At 42.4% G+C, this 13,744-nt stretch overlaps 1 protein-coding gene across 1 annotated transcript in view; it reads right to left on the bottom strand.

Annotated features, from left to right (window-relative positions):
* FBN1 (fibrillin 1) overlaps positions 1–13,744 on the bottom strand; it is a 643,598-nt gene that overhangs the window by 511,263 nt on the left and 118,591 nt on the right. Inside the window, exon 5 of the mRNA XM_069624792.1 lies at positions 9,191–9,286. Coding sequence (XP_069480893.1) covers positions 9,191–9,286 — 96 coding nt within the window. The remainder of the gene's footprint in view (positions 1–9,190; positions 9,287–13,744) is intronic.

Raw genomic sequence — 13,744 nt, 5'->3', positions numbered from 1 at the left:
AATTCATTCTTAAATGCTTATTTTTTGCTTTGAAAAATAAATAGAAAACGAAAAATCTTTTGGTACATAATATCTTCTTATAATGAGTTGCGTACGCCTGTTTTGTGGAGCACAAACTCTAGATTTGGCTCCATATTGGATAGAGCTACTCATAGTTCTTGGTCCAACCTGAGCAAATCTGACCTCTTGGTATTTTTAATTGATGTTAATGATAAAAAGTTAATACGGTACATTTTGGAAAATGGTAGCAAAATCAAAATAGCCTTATTAGAAATTATTGGTTATGCTTGTTTTCGTATTCTGTTGTCTCGTCCCCACAAATTACAAACTGGTAAATTACTTTGTGGTGGGAAAACAGATCAGGATATGTCAAGGGGTGTGGGGCGCGGAGGAGGGGGGAAGTGTGGGGTCCACTAATAGAGGGGTTCATAAATGGGAACGTCAATGAAACGATTTTTAAAAAACACAATGAAATGTACCACGTAGCAACTGACTCCTCTGTAATTTGCTGTGATGAAATGTACTTTAAGCTAGCAGTTGATACATTACTAAAGTTCAATGTTAAAGTTCGTACACCTAAGGTTAGGCAACTCTTCTCTCATCTTAAGAGAAAATACTTTTATTGATGTTTCGGCAGACGCCGCAAAGGGATTGCAAATCCGATCCTACAAATGAGTAGGCTTCCTCAAAATAGTGCCTATTTTCCTGGATCAAATGTTTTTCTCACCACCTGTAATAACATGTCTGACACATATTTCCACTTTCTGTGTCAGCTCCCATGTCGCAAGTGCTCCACGCTTTACTTGCTCACGCCATAGCGGCAACTTTGTTTCATTGAATTAAATGTCTCCAAACAGGTCAGATTGTGTGGCTGCTGAATGGAATGATTCATTCTTTACTTGGTTGAGTATATCTGAATGGCTTTACCTGCCTTGGAACTTCAGTGTCCTCAAAGCATATCAGCTTCATCACAAGCAGTGCAAATATTGTTTAGCAGATACCTAGATCTTGCCGAACCCATGTCCAGAGGGTGGAGGGGGGGGGGGGGTATAGCACATGAAATCCTTTGTTTCGCTCCGCATTCTGGGATGTTGAGTCCCGCATTCTTAATGTAACAAGCAAATCCTCCACTACCAGAATACAAAACATAAAAAATAGGGAATGAGTTGGCCACACCTTCCACCACCACCAGAAATAAGTGGCAGCAAGCACTAAGCAGCGCAAGGAGAAATGCATGTTTATATTATATTTCCTTTGTATATTGATGGCCTTCATAGTGCTTTGGTTGAGTCTGGAGCCGATTTCCCCACGGTAGATGTTGGGGCGTTGCCACTTTTTGGCATACGCAGATGATACTGTTCTTATCGCCCGGACACTCCAGAGGCGGATTGAGGTGTACACAACTTTTATGAACTCACTGGACGTAAACAACTAATGCTGTGAAGTCTGCTGTTCTGGCCTGTGGTCCCAGCAGGAAACCCATTAAAATGTGTCCCCTGATCAGCAAAGGGGTGGTCATTCCAAGGGTGCCTGAACACGGGTCAATCTCTGGGTGCGGTTTCTCGTTTTAAAGCAATGTGCACTGGCCAAACCTTAGGAATGATTCAGAAAGTGTACATGCACTAATAACTAAGGCAGTAACCAATTATGGTGCATTCTTATAGGACATTGAAAAAGTGCTGCCCCTTACGAGTGAGAGAAAATAAATTCATAAAGGGAATTCTGGGCTTTCCAGGCTCTGCGCCTGTATTTTCAGGACTTGGGTTTCTGGAGGATGATGGGGCTCTTGCACCTCTATTGTGTTGGCTTTGAACTTGGTCTAACCCAAGAGCCATTTTGCCACACTATATCCTTGGAGCTATCTTGGGGGCTGAAGGTTGGCTCAAAATTCCTTGAGCAAGCTACACCAATAGCCCCTTGACCTAACTCAAGGCACTGTCACTAATTTCTCCGGGTGATTTACTCAGTGCTGAATGTAAACACAGTGTAAAAAAAAAATCTTCATTGCATGCCTTAAGGAATCTCCAGAAGGCAATGCTTTGTAAATTCCTGCCAATAGAAGACAGGCGCTGATGAGCTCTTTGGACATTATGCAACCTTACCTTCTATTCATTGATCACATTTCTATTAGGTGACCTCTCACCAGGGCTTGGTTTAACTTACTGAATCTAAGAGGTGACACAGTCAATTGCAAGGGTTTTTCTGACTCACTTAGATGTCCTTACTGTGATTTTTATCAAGAGGATATTCTACATTTCGTAACGTTTAATCCCTTATATTCTTTTATTCGTTGGCAAACAATCCTTCCTGTTCTAAGTCAACTTCAATTTGTTCAGTGTCGTTAGGCCCTATGCTATTTGTTACAAGCTGATTCACGGTATGTGGCATGGGCATTGCTTTCCTAGCTGAAGGGAACCCTAAAACTGAGGACGTTTTTTATTAATCCTCGCGTCTCCCTAGTTAGGGGCCCATACTGGACCAATTGTTGTTTTACCACTATATGCTATGCAGGAAGTTTGTGCATTTGCTACTTTACATTATTTGTGTTGTTACATGAATTATTGTATGATGGACTGTTTGCTGTGTATTTATTGTTCAATCTGCACATTTGTGATTTTTCTATTTGTTGTTTTATTTTATTCAATGTTTTATTGTAATGTTATACTTATTTTGTATTTGTTTCTTACTTTTATGGCATCTGTATGCCGAAATGAAGCATTAGAGGAACAAGATATTGTAAAAGTGAGACTGTAGAAATTATTTGAAAGCAATCCAGTCATTCAGATTGTACAGGTGCAAAATGATAACACTTACTAAGGGGATACCAGGCTATTATGAAAGAGAGGGGAGCAAACCTGGTTCATACAAAACACGAACACTCTAACAGCTCCCAATGTCTTGTATTCTATGGTGTGAATCTCTAGGAGTTAAGGACTTGTATTTAGTCTATGCATCGCTCCATGCGTTTAAGTTTCCATTGTTATCGGAATATTCAACCTGACTAACAAGGTTAACCAACATCAATGTGTAGAAATGAATTCTTGTTTATTTAGTACAAAAAGTAAAACATACATATTCAGTTAAAACCATAGTAAAGTGATTCATGCTACATACACCTTATCTGTGACTTGGAGTGCAAATATGATCAAATACAAAATGTTCAAGTCAATTATACAAAGTACTAATCCCTCGTTCTGCGTGGTTAGAGGCACAAGTATGATGTTGCAAAGCACAATTCTCATTAAGATCAACAATACATGTTCAAAACCTACTCATAAGTACACGTACGGGCTTGGTTTAAATAAGCCTTTTGGGTAGTCTTTACAGTGTGATTCTTAAAACAAACCCACTATCTGGTATTGTGCAAAATAACCCAACATGTTTCGTTCCTCTACTATGATATACAGGTTATTGGGGGACCTTCTGCAGGGGTAGACAACAGTATTGATAGTCCAACCGGTCTGTCGTGTGGTAACTGTGTGTGGCACTGGTGATACTCCAGATCCTTAAAAGACGCTACTAAGTCATTGGTAGCAGTATGGAGCAGCATATAATACAAACACAGAGATATGCTTGGTTTAATTCCTCAATGTGATCCTTATCATTGGAGAGTATGCCCGATTTTTAGTGTGGTTAATGCACCGATTCTGGCTGCAGGCTCTCGGTTTATCTGCAGCTATTTCTTGATATACCCTGGAGGGACTCTCAGTTTAATCAAATAGTGGACTTCTCATAGGTGAAGATAAGTTCAGGTGCGCTTGGGTTGTAATTCTCCACTGGGCAGTGATGTATAAGGAGCTCCTTAATCACAGCGAGAAACATCTGTCCTCATTGGCATAAGATTAAATCGTATGCTCGCCAAAATGATAAGAGGCATATTGCCATACAAAAGCGAAAAAACAGAGAGCTACAGAAACCCTTTTGAGTTAAACATTTTCTCTTGATCGTGTTGTGGCAACAAGTTCTAGAAATCCTGCACTCAGCGGCCTGATGAATCTCGGTGTAGTACTCAATCCATTGTTACATGCTTAGGCTGGCATCAGTGTGTTCAACAAATGGGCAAACACTGGTGACTGCTGCATAATGGATAGCGGGTGGTGGGGCACACCGCAGACCACTTATGCACCAGCTGTCACCTATTCTGCCATGCACACTGCTTGAGGGACAGAAGCCTTGCTGACTCTCACATGGGGCGCTGTCACAATTCAAGGTCTACAAATCCTCAGTCCCTGCAGCCAGTAGATGTCAGCAAGGAGGCAGAGCCCATACAGAGCCATCAGGGTCTTTAATTTGACACTCCTTGTATGTCTTTCCATGGTGCATGAAGACGCACTCAGGGAGGGAGGTGTCAATCATTCTCCATCCCTGGTTCCTGAACTTCCTTTTTCTGCATATGCACATGCAAGAATGGTCAGTGCAGAGGGGCCAAGCACAGGATCAGGCTTCCAGAAAGCCTGCAAATGAGCGTTCCTAGGTGTGAAGCAGGACATCTATTGGTGCAGCCAGCCTGGACTTAGTCTTCTTACACTGGCAAGAATGTGTTGTGGGTAAAGCCGACATGTATTCTTATATGGGAGACCAATGCCAAGATGAGTGTGCTCTGAGGTGGGAATGCTATCATATGGGGGCACAACTAACATGGAGATGTTAACTTACAGTAGCATTACTGACATTATTGGCAAAACCAATATATGTATTGGATTACATGGGAATACTGGCATGTATGGGCACAGCAAGCATGGACATGTTTTCTCACAGTGATATTACTGGCATTATGGGCAAAGCAAGCATATGTGTTGTGATGAGTTAACAGAACTCTCCATTTTATGGTGTGAGGACTGTGAGACAGAACAAGGGACTGGAATAGTCAGGGTGCTACCTGATGTGCCTCCCGGAAGTTGGAAGAAGAGAGATCTAATATTTCTTTAACCCAGTCAAGCGGATCAATACATGAAAAGGTATGACCTGACTATTTATTTATTTATTGTTCTTATATATAATTCACAGCAGGCATTAATAAAAATGTCTTCTCAACCATGCTGGAGTAAACAAGTACACATGCTTTCAGCAGTATGAAAATCACTGCCAAACATACAAAATAGAACTAACTGCTTCTATCATACGCAGATTAAAGAGTCAACCTCTCCCAGCCTGATAGGCAGAGGTACCCTGACCCATGGAAGTGTGCGCTACTTTGAACACAGACCCGCCGTGAACCCCGGCGAGACGACAGAAACTGCATTCCCTATCTTGGCAAGAGTGAATGGCTCATGGTCCGGAGTGGAAGCAGGCTCCAGCGATTCCTCACACGTGGAGCAACGCAGAAGATGGCCGAGCTTTGTTTGAGCCCAAGGGGAATCCCAAGATGGCATCACAACACGGGAGTACCCTTATAGATTCTGGACTGACCACTAGGACAGCTGGTTTCTAATTATCAACTGACCAATCTAAATCAAAGAGGGGATGGTACAATACGTTAAACCATGAATTAGAAATCCTAAATCAATTACAAGAAACCTTGAAAACCAAACTTGGGCCAGGTCACAAAAGCCCTCCCTGGGCCTATAGAAAAGGCAGAGCAACCTCAGAGGAGAAATGACTGTAAAGAGGCAGACATGCTACTGAAAGCTCCCAGTGTCAACAGCAAAGCCACTTCCTGGGAAAGAGGAAATTACGAATCTGCAGGCTGCGAAGAAGATCCTTTGGCCATAAAGAACCATGAAACTTACCATTGGGCAAAACTGTGCTTTTGTTGTAAAAGCTGGCGGTAAGTGTCAGAAAACAGAGTCCAGTCCTAAAGGAAACCTAAGGAGCGGGCGGTTCCCTGGACAGCAGAGGAAGACATACCCGTGTTTGAAAGGAAGCATGAATGAGGGGTGGAAATACCCCTTTGACTTGAAGTGAAGATCTAGGAGAGTCATGTAGTGAATGTGCTGAAATCCAAAGTCTGGGAGAGACCTGATGTGAGTGCCAAAAAAACGAAAGGTCTGGGAAAAGCCTGCAAGTGCATGCTGTGTAAAAGCCTGAGAAGAGAACGCTGTGAAGTGTGAGGCCTTGGAGAGGTCTTAGGAAATATGGCGGAAGCAGAGATACTCGAGAATAGTCCATACCACCAGTAACTCTAGGAAGAGCCCTCCGAGAGGAAGGCATTTTGTTTTGCTGTGTTAGACTAGGGATGGACATTTTAGACTAGTCTTTGTGAACACTTTTGTTGGCCAAATCTTTGAACATTTGTGTTATTGAAAAGGTTAAGCAGGAGGCTAAGGACTCATCAAGATTGAGAACATTTCTGCCGGCCACTGCATTAAAGATTACTTTGAAGAATAGGGTGTCCCTGGCGTGACAAGGACTCTTAAAATGAGGTTAATACATCATTATTTGGATCATCTACTAGAGAGGTGTGTAATACCGAGGGACCCCACTTTTGTGTTCCCATGCTCCTGACATGTCATGCCCTGCAATGGGAAAACCAATAGGTAAATATAAACAGTACAATCTAATCCCGGGCTGCATAGCAATCAAACTGGTCAGGAGGCAGCTATCACGTTAGAAAAAACTACGGTTTGCATAAGACTATTGACACTCTCTGAGCATCAGGTCTGTAAATGTCATACATAAGTTGTCATTCAGACACAGTATTTTTTTCATTATACTCCTTATATTTATGTTCCTTGAGCCGTCTTCTACTTATTACCCTCGCGATCGCACCACAGTTCATGACACTCTTTACGGCACTCCATGCACCTTGATCCGTTTTCGGATTATTACACTTTTGATCATCATATCCTTCATGACACAATTCATGACACACCCCATACCCTCACTCCTTGATTCCTTGTTGGCTCGTTACGCTTTTAATCACTGTATATTCATGACACTCCCCTACGCTCATGCTCTCTGATTCGCCTTTTGCTTTTGATCGATTTATGCTTCATTCCACTCTCTCCCTTCACTTGGTACACCGGGGACTATCTTACTCTCTAGGCTTCCTTGCTTAACCTCTGTAGTCTATATTCTCCCTAGTCTTATCTGTGCACTCTCTGCTTATCCACAGGACGCCTTCTCTTCAGCCCTCTCCATTCATGCTAGAGCGCTTTATGCTTTTGTTCTTAAATATTACTGATCACTAAACTGCGAGATTCTTACTTGATCATCAGTACCCACCAAGAGTTCAAATCTCACCTTAACCCCGTGCTTTTCCCTCAATCCCATGGTTCCTATTATTCTCCTGTAATTCCTTGATTGCCGAATCCCCCTTCACAATGTCTATCGTTTTCCAGTGTCTTTGCGCGATGTAAAGAGCTTTGGCAAAAAGTATACAAACAAATCAATGCACAAAAGAAGCACTCACTTGCAGCATCAGGCAAGACGGATACACCTAGGATTCAAGATAGCTCAGCAATTTAAGAGCTTGCGCATGACATGTTGTCACAGTTCCGCATCAGGGCATTACTGACTCAGCCCTTTAAGAGTCCAAGGTGGATACATTCAGTATCATTAAGGTAGACACTAAAACAAGCACTTTTTAGATCATTTAGAAGTGGAAGGAATCTGGCAAAAACTGCTATTAAAAAAAACCTCATATTCCTATTATTGATTTTTGCCTGATGCATCCTTTTGAGGTCGATGAATTGAATGCCATTAATCTCACTTATGTTACATCACTTAGACACGTGATGAATAAAGCATGATCGGCTATATAAAAACCTGATAATGTTATTACTTGAATATTACTTTTATTATACAAAGCCTAATAGTCATGGCCAAATCAGTCTGTCATACTTTCAAGGATGAGTAATTGAGTACAAATGAATTGGCAGGTGATAGAAAAGTCTAGAAGCGGTTTGAGGGTGATATGAAGTGCTATATCAATACCTGATCTTATTACTATTATTATTAGGGTGATAACCAGAGAAACACAGCCATCCTTCAAAGATAGATAAACTGAGTAGAAATAACTGGGTCACAATAATTTCATTTATTTCAGCAGTTAAAAGCAGGAAGCACCTGGAATGAAGCACTATGATAGCTGATATCACTGTTAATCGCCTGCTTGGTAAAACCAGCCCCTCGCCAATTAAGGCTGATAAATTAAGCACCATTACATTGATTATTAAGAATAGCTTTCATGAGTCACTTTCGTAAAATTATCATTATAATATTTCCTAGTAGCCGGCAAGATACACCAGAGTTCTAAGACATCTGAAACTTTAGCAACTGAGAAAATGCTGTAGATCAGAGCATTAAACACAAGACAGACATATCCCTGGTAACCATGCTTGCCCTAATCCAGAGCAATGGGACAATACAAAGCCCGATAACTGCTCAGACTTTAGGAACCAAACAGCGTGAGATAACAAGCTCCTTGGTAGAGTGGTAATAATTCTATAACAATCCGAACACATTCTAATTGATTTGGCCAGTCCCTACAATATCTCAAAAACACATCTTGGATACCAGATTAAACAAGTACAAAGAAGAGAGAAACGTAGTTATTTGTTTCGACTCTTCTCCTTTCATAAGAAGCCTATTAGTTCATACGTTGGTGCCTAATGTCAAGGCTCAAAGCTTCCTTCATTTAAAATAAGGCTGCCAATCCTAGGTTTTCCTCACACCGGGGGCAATGTTTTCATTCTAGTCTTCATAAATCTGGCAATACAAGTCTCTTAACCTAAATTATTTCTGTTATATGGTAACATATTGAGCCTCTGAGAAAAGGGCATCGTTCCAAGCTGTCTAATAAGCTTCATCCATCTTGGAAGTCGCTTGACATGACAACGAGCTAGGCCATCTTTTTGTACTTTCCGGTGTCACTAGATCGGTATGTAGAGATTATACTGAATACAAAATAACTAATGAAAAAATAATGAATGAAAAAACAACTAATACAAAGATAACTAATTTTGAAAAGAAAATAAAAATGCGGTTGAGAGAATGAATAGTGGTTTTAGTGCGTGGGAGAAACGTTTTATAAAAAAGGTGGTTTGGGAGGGGGACCCAAAAACAACAAAAAAAGAATTTGTTATTTTGGAAATAGTTATTTTGCATTTGTTATTTTTATTAGTTATAATCACATGTAACCCCCTAGATCAGTTGATCAGCTGTTTTTATGCAATGCTACATTTATACTGACAATAGGACCATATGCATGACGCGGAGAAGGAGGAGGAAGTAATGAAGATTGGCCTACCTCTTTCGCACTGGGGTCCAGTGAAGCCATACATACAGGCGCATCGGTTGGGAGCCACGCACCTTCCTCCATTTAGGCACCCTTGCTCACAAACAGCTGCAATTTAGAAAAACAAAGACATGATCTTCCATGTGCGGAGGGTAATATACAGTGCAATTACTTCTTAATGTGATTACACGTAGGATTTCACTTTGAATTAACTGTTTCAGGGCCTTAAGGATGTAATGATGGATGTATGCATATATATATATATATATATATATATATATGCATATATATATATATATATATCCTAAAGGTTATCCTTTTTGCAGTTATTATGTGTTTTGGGAGGGAGGCAGTGCATACTGTGCCCTCTCCTTTCCACTCCAAACTCCAGCAGCCCTCTCCTCCCCCCCCGCCCCACTTAAATCTTTTTTAGGCTTTATACTCTTGGAACTGGGGGAGGCACTAAAAAGGTTTGTTTGTGCAGGATAGCACACCCCATTGATACTGGTGCTACATGTTTGAGTATACAATGGCCTATGCACCTTTAATGTGTAATATTAGATGCAAAACTATGCTACTCATTATGGATCTATGGACGCACATTTGAATTCCAAAATAGATATTTACTGTGGGTGCATATAATGCCAAGAAATTGAATTGCCATTTTGCACACTATAGGCTCGCCCGCTCACTCTTACATGCAGCTAGAATTTTAATGTCTCCTCTCAAACCTCATGCAAATCCCTCAGACATGTTGGTGCACAGCCACCACATAGGACTTCAGGTGTTGACATCAAACCATTTGTTCAACAGGTCGGTCTGTCGCTATTCCGGTTTGGCTGAAAGAAGCGCTCGGCTCATCTATCCCCCAGATAGAAAAATTCAGCCAGGTTTCCAGGACATCCACAGCCATTATGTATCAGAAAAGCCTACATAAAATAAACTTGAATGGAGATTGCTGGCATATTTTGTGGTGGCGCTAAAAACCCGACTGCATTTTTCTATTCAGTGGATCGACTAGCCTGACACTGACTGAACATCGGCAGACACCACCCACACCCTGCAACTGACCAACAGTCTGCCGCGGTAGGGATTGTGAAGAAAAAGTAGCTTAGCATCTTGCATGTGTCTCTGCTCCATTTGGTAATAATGGTAAACTGGAGTCATAACATGGATGCAAGTCCTGCATGGCTGCATAGTCCTGTGCCTTTGTTAATAGTCTTACACAATAATTGCCCTTACCTTCAGGGTAACACCGCAGGACTCATGTAGGACTGCTAATGAGAAATTGGAACTAAGAAACATAATCACAAATGCACTGTAAAGGGTGGAGATAGTTTAGGGATAATTCAATGCTTTACTTGGGGTACTTTCCTACCCATAAGGTATTAACATCACATATGCTGCGGGACCTTTCTTTGCTACGTTGGTATCAATTGCAACTCGGCGCGTTAGTTTAAGCATAAGGTTTAGCCACTTTTGAAAATGCTACAATCACTTGTACAGTGACTGCAATATGTTCCATCATAGTCTAAGCCAATTACACCCACGCACTGCTTTCTAAGCAAGTCATGACAAATGTAAATGTACATTTACATACAAATGCAATATATTTTTCATGATATATTTGTTGTATGAATGCACAAGGAAAAGTATTTAAATACAGTAAGACACATTTGAGAAAAGACCCTGCTCTGTGACTAAAACTTAAGATTCACGTATCTTACTAAGAAAGTTGGGCTGTAAGAAGACATTTTAGCTTTGCAAACACTGCTCAAAATGTGGTGCTTTTCTCCGCTGAGGTCGTGGTAAACCTGCACACTGCAGTGGTTTCCTCTTACAGTGTATTTTTTTCTCCAATTGTTAGAAGTGAATTTGCAAATCGTTTTTCATAATAGTTCCATCTAGGACTTAGAAGACAAATAGCTGCGTGCCGCTTCTAAACCACAAAACACTTTTTCATAAACTCAAGTAAAATGTGTTTGGGCGATATATGGTTATTCATTTTGGCAATATAACTGAATGTTTTGACTAAGCTTAAGTGTTTGCGTATTCACTTCTAGAAGTTCTACAAAATGTTTGCATAGAGTACGAAACCATCTAAAACAGGAAATAGAAAATCATTGTATTTCTAAATCTTTCTCTTTTGATTTCTACTACCGACAGCCTCAAATATAAAACCCATACCTGCATTGCGGTGCGCTAACAACGTACAGCATAACTGCTGCGGGCAGTCATTGACGGCCAGCAACACACATACGTGGGAAAGCACAGTCCACTCTGGAAGTTGCGACGTCGCCTAATGGGCCGCACTGAGAAGAAAGCTGCAGGGGTAAGAAAGACCGGCCCAATGGATTCCTACACAAGCTCCCAACAACAGGAGACACCAGGAGGTGCAACACAAACTTCCAAAGGCCAAAACACAGACCCCTTAGACCGCTTGGCAACAATTGTGCAAAATGCGTTCCTGGCCGTCAACGTGAAACTGGATGACATAGTGGCGACGATTGGTTCCTTGAAAGCGCGAGTGGAAAAGGAAAGTGCACGCATCTCAGAGGCAGAAAACAGGATAGGTGTAAATGAAGACGTGCTTACACAACACGGTCGTGATATAGCCCTACTCCAGACGGAGCTCTGTAAGATGCAAAATAAGTGCGAGGATCTTGAATCCAGGTCCCGCAGGAATAATATCCGCATTGTTGGAGTGGCGGAGTCGTTTGGGAAGGGCTCCATGGAAAGGAGTGTGGAAGAATTATTGAAATCCGTATTAGGGGAAGACTCCCTGTCCAACCACTTCCTCGTTGAAAGGGCTCATCGCACCCTGGCACCAACCCCCAAGCCGGGCGCTCCACCCCGAACCATCATTGCACGTCTCCTGAATTATAGGGACAGCGACACGATCCTTCGACTAGCAAGAGAAAAGGGTACACTACACCATGAAGACAACAGGATACATATATATCCGGACTTTTCTGCAAGTATACAAGCACAACGCAGATCCTACGAGATGGTCAAAAAACAGTTACGACTCCGCAATACACCCTATGCCTTGACTTTCCCTGCGAAAATGAGAATCCAGCATGGGGGCAGAGCCCACTTTTTTGAAAACCCTGCAGAGGAGATGGCATATATTGAGGCCTCTATTCCGCTGCCCCCTAGAGATCGTGCAAGAGACCCAAATGCAAGACCCTGCCGGGTGAAGGCAGAGGCGATCCGGTGGACGGATGAGGCATCCCCCCTGCTAGCTGAAACATGTTCTCTTTGCTGTGCAGTCGACACAGCTAAACTGGACCAAAACCCGATGTAACCGGGCCGTAGAGTCTCCCGTGTGGGCGGCCAGACGGCTGGGCATTGCTCTGCGACGAAGCACCCTCAGGAATGTTCCAATCAGTTGTTTGGGTTCATCGTCAAGTTGGGGCAGATGATGTGGGTGGCGGGTGGGAAAGGGCAAAAGGGGAAGTTTTCTTGTTGTGATCACCGCCCAGACGAGTTTAAGTCTGGGAAGAGAGTTTGCGCAGTTGAAGGTTGTAGGTTTGTTGGAAAAAGGTCTCACAGATGCAACCACCACTCCAGTCCTGATTGCACATGCATCTATGGTTGTCACAATACAATACAATGCATATACGTAGGTAATGGGTGATGGGTTAAAGGTTAAACTAATGACATGGAATGTCCGAGGCCTAAACAATCCAATGAAAGCCAGAAAGGTGGGCAATTACGTCAGCAGGCACGGGCCTCAAATTTTAATGCTACAGGAAACGCATTTGCAGGGCTTGATTAATGATCAAATACTGGTGAAATGGGGCAAGCAACGCTATTACACGAACTACTCCTCACAATCTAGGGGGGTAAGCATTTTGATTCACAAATCGTTAGGGTTCATCGAGAAAGGCCACCTGGTGGACTCGACGGGTAGATATGTGCTTGTTTGGGGGGAAATTGCTGGAGAACAGACAACCCTGGTAAATACCTATGGTCCTAATCTAGAAGACCCAGACTTTTACCTACACATATTTGAAATCATTGCTAAACATGAAGCGACAACCATACTATGGGGGGGACTTTAATGTGGTGCTAGACCAGACCCTGGACAGGTCCGCCAAGACACCTAGACCACCGTCTAGGACGGCACTTGCTCTGAAGCAGATAACACAGCAGCTGTCCCTGCTAGATGCCTGGAGAGTGCTCCACCCAACAAGCAAGCGTTACATGTTCTATTCCTCCGTACATGATAGTGAGTCACGTATAGACTATTGGTTTGTCCCCTCGAATACTACACACGCCCTACAGAGTTGCGAAATCCTCCCCTGTACATTATCTGATCACTCCCCCGTGACCATGGAAATTACCCTCAGGGACGTCCCTAAGCCGGCTAGAAGGTGGAGAATGCCTATTGGTATATTAAAAGACCCAAACGTAGCGGAAGGCCTACACACAGACATCGCCAATTTCTTTGCAGACAACATAGGGTCTGTTGACCATATCTCGTCAGTCTGGGAAACATTCAAGGTGTGGGTAAGAGGGGTCCTAATATCTAAAACAGCGGGCCTTCTAATGGAGGTGCGC

The sequence above is a fragment of the Ambystoma mexicanum genome, chromosome 11 (assembly GCF_040938575.1).
Source record: "Ambystoma mexicanum isolate Mex_15411 chromosome 11, UKY_AmexF1_1, whole genome shotgun sequence".
Lineage (NCBI taxonomy): Eukaryota > Metazoa > Chordata > Amphibia > Caudata > Ambystomatidae > Ambystoma > Ambystoma mexicanum.
The sequence above is the reverse complement of the archived record's forward strand: the minus strand, read 5'-3'. Positions and strand labels throughout refer to the sequence as shown.